We start from the raw sequence: 24,277 nt of genomic DNA on the forward strand, positions 1-24,277 counted from the left end.
GTTTTGTCACATAGGGAGCTAATTGGTAATTAATCATAAATTGTCGAGCTTTTTTTTGTTATACTAAGTAGTTTTCTAATGTCATCATGAACTTTTTACTTTGCTTTGAAACAAACTGAGTGTGATAGAAGAACTGTACTGAGGGAAGCGGAAGTCAATGATCAAAGAAAATAACAATATCTAACAAATATAGAAATGTGAAAGATGAATACACTAAAGAAACTCATGTTTTTCTCTATGTCCAATTATATTGATAGACATTTGACATCTTTCTTCATCCGACAAAACTTAGTTAAGGACGTTTCATAGGACACGTCGGGCACAACAACCAACCCATTTAGGACTCTGTAGCGACAGTCGGTAGTCTGCTTATATATATATATATAAGTATAGTGCGTCACGAATATTGGGTGAGTATAGCCAGGGTCGTGACCTGTTGCAAATGGATAGCCCCTCAACTTGAAATGTCGGCGTAATCAATATCCAAAAAGATCTTTGCCAGCGTGGACTTCCGCATTCTTGAAGTTGATTGTCTGACCGAGCTGACGGGTTTATAGCGGACAAAGAGTAGAATCAAAAATTGAGGCTTATTAGAAAGTCGATGAGATGTATGGCACAACCCATGAGCTGGTTATTTACTGGAGGTCTAAGCCCCAGCCACGGTTTTACGTAATCAGTGGGCCTCAGGCTCCTCTGTAAAAGGGGCTAACGCTCGAAACGTCAGCTTTTAAACTCCGTTTTCGGCGGCCAAATTATATAATATAATTATAATACCAAATTACCCTGTTATATACTTTCCCACCGACGCAGCACCACAGTTTCTTCAGAAACTTACCCCCTTTAGAGTTTAATCCAGTCGACCAAAGCTATTTAGATTGACGCGATTTGTTGCCTAATGCGACTCTTACACTTCTTTCGTGCTTAGCAACCTCAGGCGTGCACCAGTACTCAATGGTTGCACGCTGCACGCTAATCATTTCATAAGTTCATGATGCCTGTGAGATGGAAACTTTCCAAAAATTTCAGGCAAAGGCTGCTCCATTGAAAAAAGTTCAGGGGTAGGCGCATTCTTTAAAACTGGCGAAAGTGTTTTCGATTAATTAAAAAATAACAAATTACAAAGCGTCTTTTCCGTTTTATTCATTACCCACTCCACGAGCCTAAGTTTTTGTTACGTAAGGGGGGCTAGCTGTTTATGGAAAGATCTTAAATTCAGTTCCCTCGAGTCGCATAAGGGTTAGTTAGGCCGACATCAAGTCCAGGGTTGATAACAAGGATTTTGCAACATGCTAACTTCACATGTGACGTGTGTGTGACTGCCAGCTGGGCGAATTTAATCTGTTTTCCCTTTCAAAAGCATTTTCAATACCTATTTTGGGAGAATTACCACACTCAATAACTGTGTAAGTAAACAATATCCTATCAAATTTAAACATGCTATCTTGAACGTGTCTCGACCCATCAAAAAATTAATTAAGTTATATTCCAGAGTTCAAATGGAAGGGGCACAATTAAATACTTGTAATCAGAAATCGTTACGTGTAGATCCGGCGAATTTCTTTCCCATGCCTGATAATTCAATGGAATTTATTTCTTCGTGCCGCACGCGTGCTTGTCTAAAGCAACACCTGAAGGTTCTTTTTATAACCCTTCGCATCTCAGGCAGTCGCCAAAAGTATACCACAGGATTAAGCGCCGAGTTTATGAAAGTTATCGTCCCTGTGTACTGCAGTGCGACAAATTTAGTGAGACTTTGTCCTGTAAACTGAACTACAATGGCTACACATACATATGGAGTATAACAAAGAAACATAATAAAGCAAACGTAAAACGTGTTTATAGCTGATTTTGTGAAACGAGTGAACCGTATTTGGGTTAACGCTTCTTGTTCGATTCCAACTCGAACTTGAGATTGAATCTGGGCCTGGTGACGTCTTACAATGCGATAGATTTTATAGTGCATCAAAATGATAACAGTGTACGAGACAAGGAAAGAAGCGATTCCAACAAGGTAATAAACTGTAGTGTTCTGTGTCCATATAAATCCAAAAAATGCGGAAAAAAACCAACATAAAATGATGATCACCACGACTTTTTTGTTGGTGACAATGGCTTGATATCTCATATGCAGGTAAAGAACCAGGTACCTATCTACACTTATCGCAGTTGCTATGAAAAAAGACGACGCAGATGACACAACGGAGAGAACATCAAACGCCAGGGTAAGAGAGACTGGACCTTCTTCATCGGACACGAGGTATATCACCGAAGAGGCGACTTTTAAAGGCTGAGTAACCGAACCGACGAGGAAATCCGTCAGCGCAAGACCAAACAGTAATGTGTTTGAAGGTGAATGAAGAGATGGCGTCCTCCAAATAACGATTAGTATTATTCCATTTCCAAAAGCAGCTGGAAATGAACAAATGGCGTTTAAAATGCAGTTGATAAGCCTTGAAGTTCTTAATGTAGAGATGTCATCTTCTTGGTTATTTGAAACAATATTCACGGAGGACATTTCTCTTGAACAGTAAGCTCCTAATACATGTTCAAATAGGTATATTATAAAATCCACATGTAGATCCTAACCTATCAACAACCGCGAAATAAATGTTAGAAAAACATAAATTATTAATTCAAAATACGTTTGTTTTTAATGTAAATTTCTTTTTTCAGTTTCCGTTTAAGTTTTTGAACACACGTTTTATTACAGATAAACTGAGAAAGGATTAAAGACAAATTTCTGAGAAATATCCAATGTTCCAAACGCCGGAGACACATAACATAGTCCGGTTTTTGAATTTCGAAACTCGAGAATGAAAAGCAATTTGTAGTCGAATTGATGGTGAATTTTCAAACGAACTTATCTGACGGCTGCAAAAACAGCTTAAGAGCTCGTAAATGTTTTCATATTTGTTTTGGCTGTGCCAATTGCTCTCCAAATTGACGTATATCCAATAGCTCAATTGAAAAGACGGATAGAGAAGAGGCAATCTCATCAGTATTCGCTTCAGCAGACAAAATTTTCGTTCATTTACTGTCATTTCAGTCAAACTAGTCGAAAGACCAGGGTAGAAATTTTGATGAAAGTCATGCTTTCCCTTAGTGAAATTCACCCAGATATAGTTGAGTGTGTAAACACAGAAATAAAGATTCTAATCAAGAATGATGATACGCGCTATTTCGCGCGAAGATACAACGCTGAAGCACGATGTAGTGAATTTCCAATCTAAAGACTCGATCACCTTTGGATAAAGTGTAAGACCCGTGTTGCGCTTGATTGATAAATTCGCTAAAGATCTCCTCTTTTTCATGATGTCATCATGGTAACACGCCTGCCACCTGCTGAAGTATTGACTCGTACTCGTTTTAACCAAGGGACATGGAACGACGCTAAACTTAACAGTGCTGCCTGTTTTAGTGTTGATTTATCTTCATGAACTGTTTTGTAATCATTATTTGTTCATTTTTTTCAATCCATGACCTGGTGGGTATCATTAAGTTGTGATCAAGACTAACGTTTTCCAACTCGCACTCTACTCTTACAAAGCTTGCATTGAAGATATGGCATGCAGTGGATCAGACCGGGACCTCTTAATGTAGAGAAATGGTCTTGCAGGATTATCAAATCAAAATCAACAAAGAACTTTTGATTTAGGCAAGCTTTTTGTTACACAAATCCCCTTCTTAGTAATACATGTTGGAATATATCTACTCTGCAGGGTGCACTTACCATCTAGGGAACCAATAAATGTTAAGTAAATCTTTGACAAGAAGGACACATTTACACTTATTTGTTGACGTCATTTTGATTTTAAGTTCCTGTTTCATTTTTTTAAGCATTTCATTTTACACTACTAATATACAAGAAAGCAAATTTAAAACAATTTGGCGACATTTTTTTTACACAATTCTCCTAAACTCGAAATTGGACGAGGCTGTGCTGATCAGTAGCATTAATTTTGAAATCGTGGTTTGCTGAGCAACTAGAAGGCAAATTGATGACAGATATTCAAATGCACTTACATAACAGCTGACAAAACAGACAAAGAAGCCCTAATTTGATTTTGCTTTGATTTGACGAGACAAAATCTCATTTAGATTATATGAAAATGTTTGTGGGATGGTGATTTATAATTTCTAATAAAATTATTCGCACTAATACACCATTTCGTGTAAACGTTCAATATTCGGGGACATAAACCCTTTTGTTATGGATTTTGCCTTCCTTTAAGACCAACTCCAGCACCTGCTGAGATACTAACCACATGGCACTCTAAACCACGTCTTACCGTAATGGCACAAACACTGATAAGGGAGGGACGCATTCAGGAAACTTTGATGGCGGGTTTCAAACTCTTATTCAGAGACCACATTTTTTTTTATTTTACACTTTCGCCAAAATAAGACAACAAAAATTTTCACAAAACCAAATTTTGATCCGTTACCGTAAAGATCTCACGTTAATTCATCTTTGCAAATTGTTCAACGGATGCCTGCTTTAATAAACTATTAAATTTTAACATCTCACCTTGCATAAGTGGTAAGAGATTGTGTATGTAATTCATAATGACCTGACCATAATGACAACGAATGACCTGAGGCTGTTGTGGTTTCTGTGAAGCTTACCGTGCGTCACAGGTAACATTTTCATTTCGCAAATTACAAATTTTCATTTTGTTTCGTTTCGTTTCGCAAATTACAGTAAGCCACCAATATTATAACGCCACGCATGTGACAGGAATGTGGTCACAAAGTGTACCCAAATTCTAGCTACCTTTCTTTTTTTTTACGGAGATCCTCGTCTTGAAATCTGTGCGTTTTATTCATACCAAAATGTCCGAAACCGATTTCTTTTAAAATTGTTTTTGCTATTGTCTGAATACTTGCAAAATTCTGTCCTACAGTACTCACAATTTTTTTAGTTTTGTAGCTGATTTTTTGAGAAACTCTCTCAAGCAAAGCATTCATGTAGTTACAATTACTTTCGACAGTGATTTGACAACCATTTTAATACGAGTTGGTACTATTTTTCTTTTAATTAAATACAGTTCCGTTATCAAGCAGGACTCTTGTTACTGAGAATCCCTGTTCAGGACTGCTTTTACAAAAATTTAAAATCTCTAATTTAGCACCCTTTTTAATTATCCTTACAGCTAGAAGTAAAAGAGGGAGACCTAAAAGGAATTATTACGGACTAAATCAACAGCGTGTCCCCAGTGAAGAAGAGCGAAAAGAATACCAAATGGATGGATTGTCAAACCTAACTGGGAGACAGAACTGTAAGAGAACTCTCGATTGCCTCACACCAGTCACAAAAAAACCACCAGGATTGTCTGATCATTTGCTCTAAAGTGTAGCAATGTCAAAAACGTGTGTTACATACAACAAAAACTTATTTGCTATAATAAAACAATTACGACCACTCTTTTAATTTTGTACTTTCTCTACAGTTTTGTACTTTCTCTCAATTTGCCAAGATAACTGTAAACTCTTAGCATTTCTTAGCATTTGTGAATGCGAGAAAATCGAATTTACTTTAATATAAAAGAAAAAAACGCAACTAGGCCGCTCCGTTATAATAAAAGTGGTCCACATTTCAGTTTCACCTGTTACGGTATAATCTACTAGATTAGTAACCGACAAAAAAAAACAAATCTACCATCCCACAAACTCGACTTTATTACTTTATTTATACTACTTTATTATTTATTTATACTACTCTATTAAACAGTGAGTAATGTTCTTAACAAGGAGTGACTCCCAAAAGCAGTATAATACTTATCGTCAATAAACTTAATTAAGCCCACCACAGTCTATATCCTAGCTCACCAATGGCACAATCTCACTACTGTCTCCAAAGTTCCTTGAAATAAGCAATCTCCCGCCGTAACTCTCTCTCGGTATAGCTTTCAAAACAGTCGTCGCTCCGACAACAGTAATTACTGCTCCTACCACATGAGTGAGTCGTCATATATTCACAAAGTGTTCTGGAATATTCCAGGAGCCTACATAAAGCAAGCTAAATTAAGATGAATTAACATCAAAATTATCTTTCCTCTAGCTGTCTATACTGCGTGTATGATATTAAATGTATGTAGATATTGCAAGGTGAACATAATAACAAAAACTAGTTTTCAATACACCGAAACTATAATTAGGCATTTTCTATCATTTTTCTTAGCGTTCTTTTTTTTTTGGTCAAAAAAGCATCAGCGCCCAACAAGTTTTGAAAGTTGTCTGTCTATTGTATCAGTAGCTTACTAAATAAATTTTGAAATGAACCTGATCCACTCCTCTTAAAATTAATACCTTGGATAACAAAACAGATAGCTCGGTATATGGTACAAACAATAGCTTTGTATAAGGTACAAAATGATAATTTAGGTATGATTAACTCATCTAGCTATATCTAAGTTCCGTGTGCCGGCGACATCAAACGTATATTAATGCTGCAACTCAAACTCAATTTCAAGAAAAACAAGCTCTTCAACTCATCTAAATGATAATCAGGTACTTGCCAGTTCTAATTTCCTCAAAGATGATTGGTTTGTCGAAAAGTGCATGGGGTTTGCAAAGTATAGATTTATAATAAAGATATTTCATAGCGGAATACTTTCTTTCCCTTCTGAGCCAAATGTCTACTCTTCATTTTAGTTCAAGTACGTTGGAAGAGGATCTCTCTGCAGTGCGAACTTCAAGCCTGATCAACTGCATTCTTAATGCCATTTGTTCATTCCCAGCAACGTTAGGAAACGGAGTCATACTGATCGCTGTTTGGCGGACGCCAGCTCTCCATTCGCCTTCAAACACTTTGCTATTTGGTCTTGCACTGACCGACTTCCTCGTTGGCATACTGACTCAGCCCTTAATAGTGGCCTGCTCTATCATCTTCCTTGTCGAAAAGGAAGAAGGTCCAGTCGCTCTCTCACTGGCGTTGGATGTGCTTTCTGTTGTATTATCTGCGGCGTCTTTTACGATAGCAACTGCTATAAGTATAGATAGGTACCTGGCATTTCACCTGCATATGAGATATCAAGCCATTGTCACTAACAAAAAAATCGTGGTGATCATCGCTTTATGTTGGTGTTCATCCTCTCTTTTGGGAGTCATTTGGACCCAAAATACTACAGCTTATTATGTAATTGGAATAACAAGCTTCGTCACCTCCATTCTTATTATAGTTCTAATGTACTTTAAAATCTATCGCGTTGTGAGACGTCACCAGGCCCAAATACAATCTCAAGCTCCTGTTGGAAGCGCAAAAGAAACTTCATCGCATTTGCAGTTCGCACGTTTCACAAAGTCAGCTGTGAATACGTTTTACGTTTGCTTCATTCTCTTCTTTTGCTTTTTCCCATATAATTGTACAGCTGGCTTGATTCAAGTGACAGGTTCAAGCCCCACCAAAAATATCGCACTGCAATACACAGGAACCATAGCGTTTATAAACTCGTCGTTGAACCCCATAGTCTACTTTTGGCGGCTTCCTGAAATTCGTAAGGCGATAAAGAAAACTTTAAAGTGTTGTTAACACAGACGTGTAAACAAGCGACAAGAAAGCAAAGAAGAGTGATCAGGCCTCCAACAGATAGAGAATTCAGCACGCTCGGATTTTAAACAAAGATCTTCCATCATGATTGTCCGAATGCGAATTTTGTCTTCTAAGGCTGAATAATGTGGTTGTGCATACATTATACTAAAGATTAGCTTCTTTCATGATATTTTAGTGACCGACGATTGAGTTTGTTGTTTAGTGAATATCTTCAGTCCAAATTTTAGACCGTACAGGGAACGTGCAGCAAACAGGAAGCGGGAGGAATATAGGAACATTAACGCTAATTTAGCAAAATAGATCTTTTATCTTCTGAAATATATCTTCCATCCTTCTTAAGTTTATTAACGACTAATTTATTCAAATACGCTTAAATACCCGCCAGCAACTTCCTATTACAGTGACCTTATCAGCCAAAGTTTTGATGATCGCGGAAGTTCTGCTGACAATGACGAAAGCCATCTTTTAAAGAAAAAGTGCAACCCTGTTGAAGAACTGGGATTGTAACGTTGTTTTTAAAAATGTCTATGTCGTAATGCTCCAAAGTTCGTCAATATGTCACTTGTTTTAATTACCCCTCAAAAAATTTAATTTTTGTAAAACGCGCATTATGAACCTTTTTTAATTTCAGCAGAATCAGTGTAAGAATTTTGAGAGGTGTTGTGTTAAAGGTAAAGTATCCACAGAAAAACAAAGCATTACACATTTTAAACGAAGCACTGTAGTAAGCAGCTTTACGTCAGAAAATTTCTAAAAATATTTTTATATAGTAAGTAGCGATATTATTATGGTGTTGAATAAATGAATACTATTTTGCATTTAGTCAAAAGAAGGCTGTCGAAATATGCTAACAAAGAAAATGAAATTATATGAAAATAGCCAAGATAAACATAGGTAGAGTTCAGATTAAGGAGAAAGCATTTTTTTTTTGTAATAAAGCCAGTAAAATAAAGTATAACGTTATTTCAACCTGGTTTCCCATTCAGTTCGAAGACTGATATCCTAAGGGGCCCTGCATCTTAAGAATTACTAGACTAATTAATTATCCGCGAAAATATCACACAAAAATGACATTTTCTCGGTAAGGCTTTCAATTCCCTCTATTGTTACATACAGGTGGTAGCTCCATGTAAGATAAAAAAAAAAAACCCCAGAAATTTATCTCTGCGATATGTTCATATTTTCAGGAGTTTGTTTTGTAGTACTGTTACTTTCTTTTCGTTAAGTATTAAATTATGATTCAGTTTTGTGATCATATGGCGGGGTCAGTTCCCTTTATGTTGAGCTCGTATTTCAGTTTTTGCACTTTGATAGGCTTCTCCGTTTGGGAAGCATGACAGGTGCCAACGATTTAAATGTATTGTGAAATTATATAACTTTTGAAGATTGTCACCATGAAAAATCATATCGAACTCGTGATCTAACTAAACTAAGACAGCATTCTTTGACTCGGGGAGTTCTGCGGTATAATATCGTTGCCCTGTGATTAATGGAGCGATGAATGGGATTCAATCCAGTAAAATGTTTAAAAGCCATTTTTTACGCGGTACACTGAGTAAGTACAAGCTTTACTGCATCTGTTGGTTATGATTTAGACTGAAATATATAATTTATTAAGCAAGAAGTGAATGATAAGATATAGATATCTCTGTAGAGAATCATCTTGTACCCCTCAGCCAAATTAAACGAGAAAGGGATTATCAGAGGCTCTTTTATAGCCCTCTAATAACAAAAGATATTGAAATCGAGAAACGTCTGCTTTAAAGTTTTATCATGAAAAATGAATAAGTAAGCTAATAAATGAGAATAACAAAGGAGATATTTATAAACGGGTCTTACAGTTTCATTTTAGTTTCGAGGCGATGCAAAATTAATTTGAAAACAGTTACTTACAATTGCGGCACGATCATGTGGTTTTGTAATAATGTGGCCCTTGTTGTTCGTCATTGTTTTGTCTTGACGTAGGGCGCAACACTTTTCAGGTTGAAGGTTCACCTATTGACCGTTTTCAGTCTTTAGTTTCCTGATCCTTTAACTTTTGAAGATTCACACCAAGAAATTAATATCGAAATCGTGATCTAACTAAAGTAAGAGAAAATTCTTTGACTTTGTTATTCATGATCATTGTGTCTTGGCGTAAGGTGCAACACCGCTCGATGGGGTCTTTAGAATACAAAAGCTTAGTGGCCAACCTCCTGTTGTTACTATGACAAGGTTTCTCGCGAGAATTATACAAAAAAACAGTATGCACTGAACCATAATATTCTTGATAACCGTTCAACTTTTTTTGTGGTGAGTTATTAGGTATACTTATGTCCATAGGACATTACGAACCTTGCCTTAGCATTCTGTATTTAGCTTTTTAAATTTAGTCAAATAAAAGCGAATTAATGTTAGGAACAGATGAATTTTACTCCGCGGCGGCGGGATATTAATTTCTGAACGATCAAAAGCCTCTCTATCTCCTTTTTGGATCGTCTCATATTAAATTTAGCTATTGCCACACAATGTCAATCGACTGATTATACTCTTGCACGAGATCCATTTTCTGCTATTTCTCATTACTTCCTCTTTTCTTCCTCTTTTCACGAGAACTGGGGTGCGATTTTTTAAGGGTTGACGTCGTTTTTTATGATATTCCTGCAATAACAATCGATGCACATGTTTTATTTTCTCTTTTGAAGCTATCCTGTCTTTGATGATGCAGGTGAAAGGAACAGGTGAGACAGTGTAATTCTAATTTCAAGTTTTTTTTCTAAGAGGGCACGGAAACGAATCCTGTCATCTGATTGGTTCTTAGCGCGGTCCGTATTTTCCTATATCTGCCCACGGGCACGCTAACGCTTTGTCGCCGAGTACGTCCCTACCTTCGTTGCCATTTTTTCATAAATATATCGCGTTTTTCAGGCTGGGCAGTATTTTTAGGCAAAGACGTCGGTCACTACCTCAAGCCGATAAATAACTTATTAATTCTCTCTTTTGGTTGACAGAAAAATATTGGTTTGGAAATTAATTTGTTTTAGCTAAAGTGTTATTAAAGTGGCTGACAAGCGGCCTAAAACCCGTCTGTAATTACTTTTAATCCTCCACAAAAAGTACCTAGAAAGTCAAAACGTGAGGTATTGGTTACAATTGAATTAATCGATGAAACTTTCATTCATTTGATATCTGAATTCTTTCAAACAATTTGTTAATAGTGAAAGGGCGAGCGAAGTTTTTAGTTCTACTACAAAGACGCTTTCGGTAAGTCTTTCTAAGTCCGTTCAGGTTGGACATTTTTACCGTGAATTGTACAACAGAAACTGAAGAAATTCAATGATAAAAATCCGCATCCAATTCTCTTGCGTCAAGTTGAAGTGTCTCACTCGAATTGATTTTTTGTGGAGGAAAGACCACATTTACACACGCCATTGAAGTAAACAAACCAGCAAACTCTGACAACTTCAAAATGAAAAATTTTGAATTCGATTACAATTACTTACCTTGCTATTCACTCACTGAACAGAGGTAAATCTTCGTACATTAATTAATCGTCGATGAGAGTGAATAATACTGTCCGTAAGATCACTGACTGTTTTTTAAGAAAACGTTGTCGTGACAGTCCTTGTCAAACTTTCTTTTGGAAAGAATTTCGTTATGTTTATGAAAAAAGCAGAACTGTTATTCACCAGCCTAGGTCGGTCGGTATTGGGAAAAAATTATGCCCTCTGTCTTGAGTACCGCCCGAGGCCGTAGGCTGAGGGCGGTACTCAAGACTTCAGGCATTGTTTTTCCCAATACCGACCGACCTAGGCGGGCGAATAACATATATATGTGTACCTGAAATCGAACTGAAAGCTACTGGCCATGTGAAGTACATGTATATTGATCTGCTTGCTTTTTTAATTGGAAAACTAAGATACAAAGGATCACAATCCCATTACCCTGATATCTATGATTTATAGATTTCCGTTTGACAACTACCTTGAAAAAAAACAAAGAGCAGAAGCTGACGATACCGCTGCGAGCCTACCAAAGTGATATCGAGTAGCGTGAATTAATTATTCGTACTAAGAAAACGACATTAAAATATCTCTGCAAAAATAAACTTTGAGCACCATACTGATGCTGCGTCATAATCTATGGACTATACGAGGTGTGAAGTATATAGACACTGTCTGGCAATTGACGGGAAACACAGAAATAGCATAGCAGTTATTTGTGGATAAGTTCTCATTTTGTGAAAATGAATAATGAAAGCCATTTTCAAGAATCTGCCCTCAGAAGTAGGCCGTACAAGAGAGAATTCGGAATGTATTCGAAGTTAGGAGGGCTTGTAAAGGGATCGTGATCAACTTAAGAGGTCTAAAGGGCAGTCGGACTTATAAATTCGCTCCTTGTAGTGTCAAAAGTTTGTTGATTTGGATCACGTTCCTCCAGATCTCTCAGATAAAAAGGGCAAATTAATTGCTATTGGATATGATTTATTGAAATTACAGAGTTTAATCTGACATCTAAAATCTTAATCAGGACAAACAGGATGTCGATTGCCAATCGATTGCCTCGAGCAATGTTATCACGTTCTACCTGAGAATAATTCATCTAAGCATCGAGTGCTCTTTTTGAAAGTTCAATGTTCATAAAGTATGAGGAATTTCCAAATTAAACATGTTATATTAAGTGCAAGCTGGCAAAAGGGAGCAAAAGTTCCAACTTTCAACGGGTGAGCACTAAGAAACTAGTGAACAAAGGAAGGAGTGGTTGATCCCAACGTGCTTATTTTGTGGGGAATATTGCTTCCTTTCTTGTTCTGAATCTGGATAACGTTTTATTTGCTTCAAAATGCGATTGCACTTACGTCTTTTAAAGAGGATAAACAGTAACATAAGTGCACACAAATATGTTGGGCTCCATCCAACCTTGTCATCAACAATAGAGGAAGAAACAAAAGAGATGTTCATAATCACAATGTAACTCAATTTCAATTTCGCTCCCAATTCGCCCCCGAACCATAAACTTATCAGAAATGTAACACAGCGAAATTCACCTGAAATAATTGTAGTCATTGTTGCAATATGGCAATCTTCAATTGAGTGTCAAACATGGAGTCGAAGATTGCATCGGTTTTGCTTATCAAACCTTTTAGACTGGTTTAATAAAAAAAAAGGAAATTATGCCTCCAACTCCAGCTCACGATCGTTTTGAACAGGTTGGAGTTGTCCTAAAGACTGGTTATACTTCAACGGCTCATGCTATCGAGCTTATAACACGAAACTGTCTTGGTTTCAAGGATGATGGAGAGCAGCAGTTCGTATACCAACGCATGGCAGTCAATAAAACTTTCTGGATCGGCCTGGTAAAAGATAAAAACTCTCTAACTCAATTTCAATTTCGCTCATAATTCGCCACCGAACCACAAACCCATCACAAATGTAACACAGCGAAATTCACCTGAGATAAATTGCAGTCATCCTTGCCATATGGCTACCTACAATTATGAGTCAAACATAGAGTCGAAGATTGCATCGGTTTTACTTAACAAAGCTGTAAGATTGGTTCGAAAATAAAAAAGGAAATTATACCTCCAACTCAAGCTCACGATCCTTTTGAATAGGTTGGACTTGTGCTAAAGACTGGTTCTACTTCAACGGCTCATGCTATCGAGCTTATAACACGAAACTGTCTTGGTTTTACGCAAGAGCCGCTTGCCAGGAAAACGGAGGGAATCTGCTCAGCATAAACTCTGATGGAGAGCAGCAGTTCGTGTACCGACGCATGGCAGTCAACAAAACGTTCTGGATTGGCCTGGTGAAAGATCAAAGTTCTAAAAATTTCCGCTGGTCAAAAGGCGAGGAGCTAACTTATCTGAACTGGATTCGTCACCCGAACATTTCGCATCCTGAGGACTGTGGTGAGATGACAGACTATCGTTTATTTCACGGCCAGTGGAACGACAATAGCTGCTCCAAAAAACAGCCATACATCTGTGAAAAAGGTTAAGTAAATCATTCACCTCAGGCACTTAGTAGTATGAAACACTGCTTTTTTCTGATAGAGATACAATTATGGTAACTTTTCTGATGGCAAGTTTTTAATTATAGTCATCAGTAGTCCCTAGAGAAATATTCGATTTGAGTGTCGAATTTAACCATACACTGCTTCAGTTTTGACTCCCTGTATTCTGCGGTTGGTCTAGAAAGCTTATACAAACGTAGTAACTGATCATGTGAAAAACAGAAAGTAATCATTCTTTGGCACTCGTATTTTCCCGTGCGTCACGCAGTTCACCTGCTCCCTTACTCGGAATAATTCCCTTTAATCTGATTGGTGTTTCTAATTAACTTAGTTTTGGTATTGTGACACTCAATCGAAACAGACACGCGAGGTCGAAAGATGGAAAATAAGAAATAAACACTTTCTTCTGTCATTGCCCTTGGGAGCTTATCCACAGTGAGAAACATTGGTGCTAAACAGTCCGGATCATCAATCCGGATTAGCTAAATTGAACCAAATGTGATCAAGTATACAGGGGCACTTTACCCGCGGAAACACATCAGAGAGTCTGTCGAGATTCGGGTTTCTATAAATGAATGACAAGTTCTGTACCTTTGTCTGGCATTTCACTCTCATTAAATTTTTTGAGGGCATTTACCTTGATGAAAAAGAAATTTTTGGAGGAGGATGTGTCGTTTGAGACTTAAAGCCAGGTACAGGAAAAAGTTGTCCAAAGCACAACTAGCAAAAATCCATGAATAAATTCTAAAGAAACTGTGGTGCTGCGTCAGCGGTAGGGTATAACATTGTAATTTGGTGTTAAAGCTAACGTTTCGAGCGTCAGCCCTTCGACAGAGCGCTATGGTTACTTTTATTTCTTGTATGTAGGTAAACATGATATTTATTGATCAACTCTCGAACTTAGTCCTAGTAAAATAAAACGTGTAAATAAAAACAGGAAGAAGCAGCTGGAATAACAGAAGTATGTCGAAACTAACAAAGAATCTGATAACTCTTTAACGCCCAAGATCTGATTGTTAATTCTCCCCTCTAGCTGCTACACATTTCCTTGTAAATTAGTTACGAGAATTTGGTGTTAGATCAAGATAACAACTTCTACTAGTACCTGATGCATTTGAGTATTCTTGTTACCTTTTTGCGGGATAGTGCATGGATATGGAAGGGAGAAGTTACTTGTTAATCACTTTTGGGAGTTAAAGGGTAAATAGGAAAAGAACGTTCATCCCAAATGCTGATTAGTAACGAACAACATTTTGTATCGAAACAGATGCAGCAAGCGGAAGATATTTCAAGAGATCACCAAACACCCAGCTGACTAAGCATGTGATTCATCAATTGGTAGTACAAAGTGACATTGAATGTTTGCTTTGGTGTCGACGCTATCAAAACTGCACATCAGTTAATTACAGACCAGGGGAGGCGCCATCAACAAGCATTTGTGAGATAAATGCTGCCATCGCAAACGAGTTTCCTGAAGATCTGGTCGAGAGCGAGGAATGCGATTATTACGAGGCTCTAGGTTGAAGGTTGCACTTATTATTGGTCCCTCCCTTGTGATCACTAGCAATCATGAACCATTTAGTTTCTAGCTCGGTAATGTAAGGTTTCCTATTTTCGCAGCAAGGTGTATAAATAAATAAATTCATAAATAAGTAAATAAATAAATAAATTATCGTGAGTAATAGAAAAAAATGTAACAATGCCTGGTTGGGTTGGATTGGGTCAAACTTGGCGTTTTTGACTACCTTTTTTCATCAACCATTGTGTTCACGTGCACAAACATGATGAAAATGATGGACTAAATTGAAAGTGTTGTATACTTATAACAAAAAATAAACGTTTCTGAAACACCATGATGTTTTACGAGGCGATATAGTATAACCCCTGCCATTTTAATTGCATACACGAGATGTTGTGTTTATGTATCATCAAACAGAAAATAGGGTTGGTGAAAAATTTTTTTTCATTTCTAGTATGTGTAATTACATTCAGATTTGCACAAAAAAAAAAGGATATAAGACGGCTCTAAGGGCATTCGTTTAGATAAATTGCCGTCATAAGAAAGTTGTTCAACCACATCCTTGCGATCAAGTTTTAACAATTGCAGCAAAATATTGCACCCAAAGCATTCCATTGTTTTGAGAATAAAATTGGCAAGGCCTTTAGGCTAAATACAGTTACCAAGAATAAGCACAATGAAATAGTCATAATAGTTGTTTTCATTACATTTTCTTCGAATTTAGACATAACTATATCTAATACTCCATTGATAATTGATAGTACATCATTGCATTTGAGTCAAAATTGACCCCATATCTCCACTTAGTCTCTGAATAAGCGAGCGCAAGGAAAACACACCAAAAGTGATTTTCTGCGCTATCTAGGGTGTCTGTTATTTGACACGTCATGAAACGCGTGAAAATGTGATTCAAGCAATGCGTGACAAAGCACTTGTGTGAATGTTCCACTTTGCGCTACTTCGTAACGTTTCTCTCTGTTACGTTATCAAAAATATGAGGACGGTTCATTGAATTAGTGGCTATCCTAGCAAAAAGTATTCAAACTTCTATCAAAACATTTCACAACCAGGAATTACCCACAATTACTACTGCCTCAAGCTGAAGAAATCGTAAGTCACGAAAATCCGTGTAGCACTGGGGAAATTTACTTAGCAAGCTGTACCGAGAATATGTCTGACGGCAAAAAACCCTGAAGTTCTGGACACTACCTTTCCTTTGCTTCTTCAGCAAAACAGTCTCACGACCAAGAAACGTTGGGACCTTTTTCAATAATCCCTCCAGCCATAAACCAACCCATTATTTATCGAGAGTGCTTACTGTCTGACTGACAGCACTCAATAAATTCTCTGTAAGGTGCACTCGTTTGAGCGGCCCTTCTAAATGTGGATATCAGAGTCTCTTTATGATTTGCGTCGAGGTTCTGCCTTCCTTTAAGACCAATCCCGGCACCTGCTGAGATACTAACCACATGGCACTCTAAACCACGTCTTACCGTAATGGCACAAACATTGCTAAGGGAGGGACGCATTCAGGAAACTTTGATGGCGGGTTTCAAACTCTTATTCAGAGACCACATTTTTTTTATTTTACACCATTACCAAAATAAGATAAGAAATATTTTCACAAAACCAAATTTTGATCCGTTACCGTAAAGATCTCATGTTAATTCATCTTTGCAAATTGTTCAACGGATGTCTGCTTTAATATTAAATTATTAAATCTTAACATCTCACCTTGCATAAATGGTAAGAGATTGTGTATGTAATTTATAATGACCTGACCATAACGACAACAAATGACCTGAGGCTGTTGTGGTTTCTGTGAAGCTTACCGTGCGTCACAGGTAACATTTTCATTTCGCAAATTACAAATTTTCATTTTGTTTCGTTTCGTTTCGCAAATTACAGTAAGCCACTAATATCAAAACGCCACACATGTGACAGGAATGTGGTAACAAAGTATACCCAAATTCTACCTATCTTTGTTTTATATTACGGAGATTCTCGTCTTGAAATCTGTGCGTTTTATTCATACAAAAATGTCCGAAACCGATTTCTTTTAAAATTGTTTTTGCTATGGTTTGAATACTTGCAAAATTCTGTTCTATCTGTTTTGTATCTGATTTTTTGAGAAACTCTCCCAAGCAAAACATTTATATAGTTACAATTACTTTCGACAGTGATTTGACAACCATTTTAATACGAGTTAGTACTATTTTTCTTTTAATTAAATACGTTTCCATTATCAAGCAGGACTCTTGTTACTGAGAATCCCTGTACAGGACTGCTTTTACCAAAATTTAAAATTTCTAATTTAGCACCCTTTTTTACTATCCTTACAGCCAGAAGTAAACGAGGGAGACCTAAAAGGAATTATTACACCAGTCACAAAAAACTACCAGGATTGTTTGATCATTTGCTCTAAAGTGTAACAATGTCAAAAACGTGTGTTACACACAACAAAAACTTGTTTGCTATAATAAAAAAATCACGACCACTCTATTTATTTTGTACTTTCTCTCAATTTGCCAAGATAACTGGAAACTCTTAGCATTTCTTAGCATTTTTAGAGGCGAAAAAAATCGAATTTACTTTAATATAAAAGAAAAAAACGCAATTAGGCCGCTCCGTGATAATAAAAGTGGTCCACATCTTAGTTTCACCTGTTACGATATAATCAACTAGATTAGTAACCGACAATAAAAAACAAATCTGCCATCCCACAAACTCAACTACTTTATTAAACAGTGAGTTATGTAAAATATATTAAAGTTTGCACGGCAACCAGGTGGACAATCAGACATAGTTTGATGCTACTCTGGTTTACAGATTCAAAGGAAAAAAGGAAAACCGCTCTTTGGTGCTCTTTTAACCGTGTACCAAACTGACGTTTGGTCTGTCCGATGTATTCGTTGTCACAGTCATTGCAAGGAATAGAAAAAATGGCGTCGGTTCGTTGTTCTTTCGTGACAGGATCCTTAGGTTTGGCAAAAATATGCCCCAAAGTCTGAAAAGGTTTTTGAGGAACTTTAACGTTGTGGCTATTTAAAATTCTCTTGATGGGTTCCGTAACACCCTGTATGTAAAGAATAACAGCAAAACCAGTCGCTGGTTCCCTTTCATCAAGAGCTTTACTATTTGTAACTGGTTTTTGGCAGTTACGGAGAAAAGTTTTTGTATAGCCATTTGCCTTTAGGACATTGGAAACATATTTCCTCTCCTCAGCCTCAGAATCGAGTGAAGATGGTAGACAGTCAGCCCTCCTAAGTAAAGTTTTGGCTACAGACTTTTTATGGCAAATAGGGTGGTGAGAATCGAAGACGAGGTATTTGTCGGTGTGGGTAAGTTTACGGTAGACACTTGTCTATAAATTACCCTGAACCCCTCTGGACACATTTAAATCAAGAAAGGGCAAATGTCTATCCTTTTCACGCTCAAGGGTGAATTGGATCGACGGCTCTACTGAATTCAAATGCGACAGGAGGCGCTCCGCTTCATTTCCGGATACCGCAGAAATAACATCATTGACATATCGTTTCCAGAAAAAGGGTTTAACCGATGAAGTGGCTAAGGCCCTTTGTTCCACGTCTTCCATTGCCATGTTAGCAATGACAGCAGAGACGGGCGAACCCATCGCTGTACCAAAAACTTGTTGATAGTAGGTGCCGTTATATGTAAATGCGTGGTTTTGAGGCAAAAAGACAGCAGATGAATTATACCCTCCATAGGCAAAGAAGTTCTTTGTCCCAGGGAAGCATCTTCTCTGAGTCTCTCCTCCGCCATTTCCGCCAAACCTAAGGCCTGTCACGAAAGAACAACGAACCGACGCCATTTTTTCTATTCCTTGCAATGAATGTGATTTGGTACACGGTTAAAGAGCACCAAAGAGCGGTTTTCCTTTGCAAAAAGGAAAATTCAGCTTTATCGGAGCACACATGCCTAACTAACCATACAATTGGGTGGGACATTTCTAAAATTATCACCACTAATCGGCGTTGCCACCAGCGCCTTTGTTTGGAGGCTTGGTATATTAACTCCGCCCACGCTCCTTTAAATCGTGACGATGGCGGTTTGCTTCCTGACCCCTATTTACACCTCGTCAGAAAAAAGGCCGCTAATTAGTGATCATATAAAAGGACTTCTTGTTGCAGCGTTTAGATCACAGCTGATAAAGGCACTAGACAGGAGTGTCGAAACGTTGGGTCTATGAATTGTAACTTCGATTCTTCGGTTACATTCATTAAATCTGTAAACCAGAGTAGCATCAAACTATGTCTGAGTGAGTAATGTTCCTAACAAGGAGCGACTCCCAAAGCAGTATAATACTTATCGTCAATAAACTTAATTAAGCCCACCACAGTCTATATCCTAGCTCACCAATGGCACAATCTCACTACTGTCTCCAAAGTTCCTTGAAATAAGCAATCTCCCGCCGTAACTCTCTCTCGGTATAGCTTTCAAAACAGTCGTCGCTCCGACAACAACAACTACTGCTCCTACCACATGAGTAAGTCTTCATATATTCACAAAGTGTTCTGGAACATTCCAGGAGCCTACATAAAGGAAGCTAAATTAAGATGAATTAACATCAAAATTATCTTTCCTCTAGCTGTCTATACTGCGTGTATGATATTAAATGTATGTAGATATTGTAAGGTGAACATAATAACAAAAACTAGTTTTCAATACATCGAAATTATAATTAGGCATTTTCTATCATTTTTCTTAGCGTTCTTTTTTTTTTGGTCAAAAAAGCATCGGCGCCCAACAAGTTTTGAAAGTTGTCTGTCTATTGTATCAGTAGCTTACTAAATAAATTTTGAAATGAACCCGATCCACTCCTCTTAAAATTAATACCTTGGATAACAAAACAAATAGCTCGGTATATGGTACAAACAATAGCTTTGTATAAAGTACAAAATGATAATTTAGGTATGATTAACTCATCTAGCTATATCTAAGTTCCGTGTGCCGGCGACATCAAGCGTATATTAATGCTGCAACTCAAACTCAATTTCAAGAAAAACAAGCTCTTCAACTCATCTAAATGATAATCAGGTACTTGCCAGTTCTAATTTCCTCAAAGATGATTGGTTTGTCGAAAAGTGTATGGGGTTTGCAAAGTATAGATTTATAATAAGGATATTTCATAGCGGAATATTTTCTTTCCCTTCTGAGCCAAATGTCTACTCTTCATTTTAGTTCAAGTACGTTGGAAGAGGATCTCTCTGCAGTGCGAACTTCAAGCCTGATCAACTGCATTCTTAATGCCATTTGTTCATTCCCAGCAACGTTAGGAAACGGAGTCATATTGATCGCTGTTTGGCGGACGCCAGCTCTCCATTCGCCTTCAAACACTTTGCTATTTGGTCTTGCACTGACCGACTTCCTCGTTGGCATACTGACTCAGCCCTTGATAGTGGCCTGCTATATCATCTTCCTTGTCGAAAAGGAAGAAGGTCCAATCGCTCTCTCACTGGCGTTTGATGTGCTTTCTGTTGTATTATCTGCGGCGTCTTTTACGATAGCAACTGCTATAAGTATAGATAGGTACCTGGCGTTTCACCTGCATATGAGATATCAAGCCATCGTCACTAACAAAAAAATCGTGGTGATCATCGCTTTATGTTGGTGTTCATCCTCTCTTTTGGGAGTCATTTGGACCCAAAATACTACAGCTTATTATGTAATTGGAATAACAAGCTTCGTCATCTCCATTGTTATTATAGTTCTAATGTACTTTAAAATCTATCGCGTTGTGAGACGTCACCAGGCCCAAATACAATCTCAAGCTCCTGTTGGAAGCGCAAAAGAAACTTCATCGCATTTGCAGTTTGCACGTTTCACAAAGTCAGCTGTGAATACGTTTTACGTTTGCTTCATTCTCTTCTTTTGCTTTTTCCCATATAATTGTACAGCTGGCTTGATTCAAGTGACAGGTTCAAGCCCCACCAAAAATATCGCACTGCAATACACAGGAACCATAGCGTTTATAAACTCGTCGTTGAACCCCATAGTATACTTTTGGCGGCTTCCTGAAATTCGTAAGGCGATAAAGAAAACTTTAAAGTGTTGTTACCACAGACGTGTAAACAAGCGACAAGAAAACAAAGAAGAGTGATCAGGCTTCCAACAGATAGAGAATTCAGCACGCTCGGATTTTAAACAAAGATCTTCCATCATGATTGTCCGAATGCGAATTTTGTCTTCTAAGGCTGAATAATGTGGTTGTGCATACATTATACTAAAGATTAGCTTCTTTCATGATATTTTAGTGACCGACGATTGAGTTTGTTGTTTAGTGAATATCTTCAGTCCAAATTTTAGACCGTACAGGGAACATGCAGCAAACAGGAAGCGAGAGGAATATAGGAACATTAACGTTAATTTAGCAAAATAGATCTTTTATCTTCTGAAATATATCTTCCATCCTTCTTACGTTTATTAACGACTAATTTATTCAAATACGCTTAAATACCCGCCAGCAACTTCCTATTACAGTGACCTTATCAGCCAAAGTTTTGATGATCGCGGAAGTTCTGCTGACAATGACGAAAGCCATCTTTTAAAGAAAAAGTGCAACCCTGTTGAAGAACCGGGATTGTGACGTTGTTTTTAAAAATGTTTTATGTCATAATGCTCCGAAGTTCGTCAATATGTCACTTGTTTTAATTACCCCTCAAAAAATTTAATTTTTATAAAACGCGCATTATGAACCCTTCTTTAATTTCAGCAGAATCAGTGTAAGAATTTTGAGAGGTGTTGTGTTAAAGGTAAAGTATCCACAGAAAAACAAAGCATTACACATTTTAAACGAAGCACTGAAGTAAGCAGCTTTACATCAGAAAGTTCTAAAAGATTTTTATGTAGTAAGTAGCGATATTATTATGGTGTTGAATAAATGAATACTATTTTGCAATTGATTAAAAGAAGGCTGTCGAGATATGCTAACAAAGAAAATCAATGATATGAAAATAGCTAAGATAAACATAAGTAGAGTTATGAAAGCATTTTTTTTCTAGTAAAGCCAGTAAAATAAAGTAAAACGTTATTTCAACCTGGTTTCCTATTCAACTCAAAAGCTGATATCCTAAGGAGCCCTGCATCTTAAGAATTACTAGACTAATAAATTATCTGCGAAAATTTCAAACAAAAATGACATTTTCTCGGTAAGGCTTTCAATTGCCTCTGTTGTTGCATACAGGTGGTAGCTCCATGTAAGATAAAAAAACCCAAGAAATTTATCTCTGAGATATGTTCATATTTTCAGGAGTTTGTTTTGTTGTACTGTCACTTTCTTTTCGTTAAGTATTAAATTATGATTCAGTTTTGTAATCATATGGCGGGGTCAGTTCTCGTTTATTACTTTCTTATTGATGAACGTGAGCTCGTATTTCAGTTTTTGCACTTTGATAGGCTTCTCCGTTTGGGAAGCCTGACAGGTGCCAACGATTTCAATGTATTGTGAAATAATATAACTTTTGAAGATTGTCACCATGAAAAATCATATCGAACTCGTGATCTAACTAAACTAAGACAACACTCTTTGATTTGCATTGGGGAGTTCTGTGGTATAATATCGTTGCCCTGTGATTAATGGAGCGATGAATGGGATTCAATCCAGTAAAATGTTTACAAGCCATTTTTTACGCAGTACACTGAGTAAGTACAAGCTTTACTGCATCTGTTGGTTATGATTTAGACTGAAATATATAATTTATTAAGCAAGAAGTGAATGATAACATATAGATATCTCTGTAGAGAATCATCTTGTACTCCTCAGCCAAATAAAACGAGAAAGGGATTATCAGAGGCTCTTTTATAGTCCTCTAATAACAAAAGATATTGAAATGGATAAACGTCTGCTCTAAAGTTTTATCATGAAAAATGAATAAGTAAGCTAATAAATGAGAATAACAAAGGAGATATTTATAAACGGGTCTTACAGTTTCATTTTAGTTTCGAGGCGATGCAAAATTAATTTGATTAATTTTGAAAACAGTTAGTTACAATTGCGGCACGATCGTGTGGTTTTGGAATAATGTGGCCCTTGTTGTTCGTCATTGTTTTGTCTTGACGTAGGGCGCAACACTTTTCAGGTTGAAGGTTCACCTATTGACCGTTTTCAGACTTTAGTTTCCTGATCCTTTAACTTTTGAAGATTGACACCAAGAAAATTAATATCGAACTCGTGATCTAACTAAAGTAAGAAAAAATTCTTTGACTTTGTTATTCATGATCATTGCGTCTTGACGTAAGGTGCAACACCACTCGATGGGGTCTTTAGAATACAATAGCTTAGTGACCAACCTCCTGTTGTTACTATGACAAGGTTTCTCGCGAGCAATATACAAGAAAAAAGTATGCACTGAACCATAATATTCTTGATAACCGTTCAACTTTTTTGTGGTGAGCTTCTAGGTATAAATGTGTCCATAGGACATTACGAGCCTTGTCTTAGCATTCTGTATTTAGCTTTTTAATTGTAGTCAAAAAAAAGCGAGCTAATGTTAGGATCAGATGAATTTTACTCCGCGGCGGCGCGATATTAATTTCTGAACGATCAAAAGCCTCTCTATCTCCTTTTTGGATCGTCTCATATTAAATTTAGCTATTGCCACACAATGTCAATCGACTGATTATACTCTTGCACGAGATCCATTTTCTGCTTTTTCTCATTACTTCCTCTTTTCTTCCTCTTTTCACGAGAACTGGGGTGCGATTTTTTAAGGGCTTACGTCGTTTTTTATGATATTCCTGCAATAACAATCGATGCACATGTTTTATTTTCTCTTTTGAAGCTATCCTGTTTTTGATGATGCAGGTGAAAGGAACAGGTGAGACAGTGTAATTCTAATTTCAAATTTTTTTTCTAAGAGGGCACGGAAACGAATCCTGTCATCTGATTGGTTCTTAGCGCGGTCCGTATTTTCCTATCTCTGCCCACGGGCACGCTAACGCTTTGTCGCCGAGTACATCCCTACCTTCGTTGCCATTTTTTCATAAATATATCGCGTTTTTCAGGCTGGACAGTATTTTTAGGCTCTCTTCTATCTCTCTCAAATCACTTTGGTTGGCAGAAAAATATTGGTTTCGAAATTAATTTGTTTTGGCTAAAGTGTTATCAAAGTGGCCTAAAACCCGTTTGTAATATAACTTTTAATCCTCCACAAAAAGTACCTAGAAAGTTAAAACGTGAGGTATTTGGTTAC

The 24,277-nt window shown here is 37.2% G+C and overlaps 3 protein-coding genes and 1 pseudogene across 4 annotated transcripts; 3 read left to right on the forward strand and 1 right to left on the reverse strand.

The window, feature by feature from the left end:
* Positions 1–1,123: 1,123 nt before the first annotated feature.
* On the reverse strand, positions 1,124–3,609 carry LOC113665370 (trace amine-associated receptor 1-like). Its single transcript, XM_027181041.2, has one exon. The coding sequence runs from the start codon at positions 2,513–2,515 to the stop codon at positions 1,526–1,528; it is 990 nt and encodes a 329-aa protein (XP_027036842.2). The 5' UTR covers positions 2,516–3,609; the 3' UTR covers positions 1,124–1,525.
* A 3,025-nt stretch (positions 3,610–6,634) lies between these two features.
* On the forward strand, positions 6,635–8,517 carry LOC149050258 (adenosine receptor A3-like; annotated as a pseudogene). Its single transcript, XR_016183732.1, has one exon. The product of XR_016183732.1 is annotated as an adenosine receptor A3-like (transcript).
* A 115-nt stretch (positions 8,518–8,632) lies between these two features.
* On the forward strand, positions 8,633–15,399 carry LOC149050259 (snaclec coagulation factor IX/factor X-binding protein subunit A-like). The gene is made up of 4 exons (XM_089196697.1): positions 8,633–9,107; positions 10,237–10,272; positions 13,146–13,526; positions 14,814–15,399. The coding sequence occupies exons 1-4, from the start codon at positions 9,050–9,052 to the stop codon at positions 15,068–15,070; spliced, it is 732 nt and encodes a 243-aa protein (XP_089052823.1). The 5' UTR covers positions 8,633–9,049; the 3' UTR covers positions 15,071–15,399.
* A 4,019-nt stretch (positions 15,400–19,418) lies between these two features.
* Positions 19,419–22,119, forward strand: LOC149050260 (adenosine receptor A3-like). The gene has a single exon (XM_089196695.1). It carries the CDS (start codon positions 20,248–20,250, stop codon positions 21,184–21,186), a length of 939 nt encoding a protein of 312 aa, XP_089052821.1. The 5' UTR covers positions 19,419–20,247; the 3' UTR covers positions 21,187–22,119.
* Positions 22,120–24,277: the final 2,158 nt, after the last annotated feature.

Source organism: Pocillopora damicornis, chromosome 2 (assembly GCF_964200805.1).
Source record: "Pocillopora damicornis chromosome 2, jaPocDami1.2, whole genome shotgun sequence".
NCBI classification, from domain to species: domain Eukaryota; kingdom Metazoa; phylum Cnidaria; class Anthozoa; order Scleractinia; family Pocilloporidae; genus Pocillopora; species Pocillopora damicornis.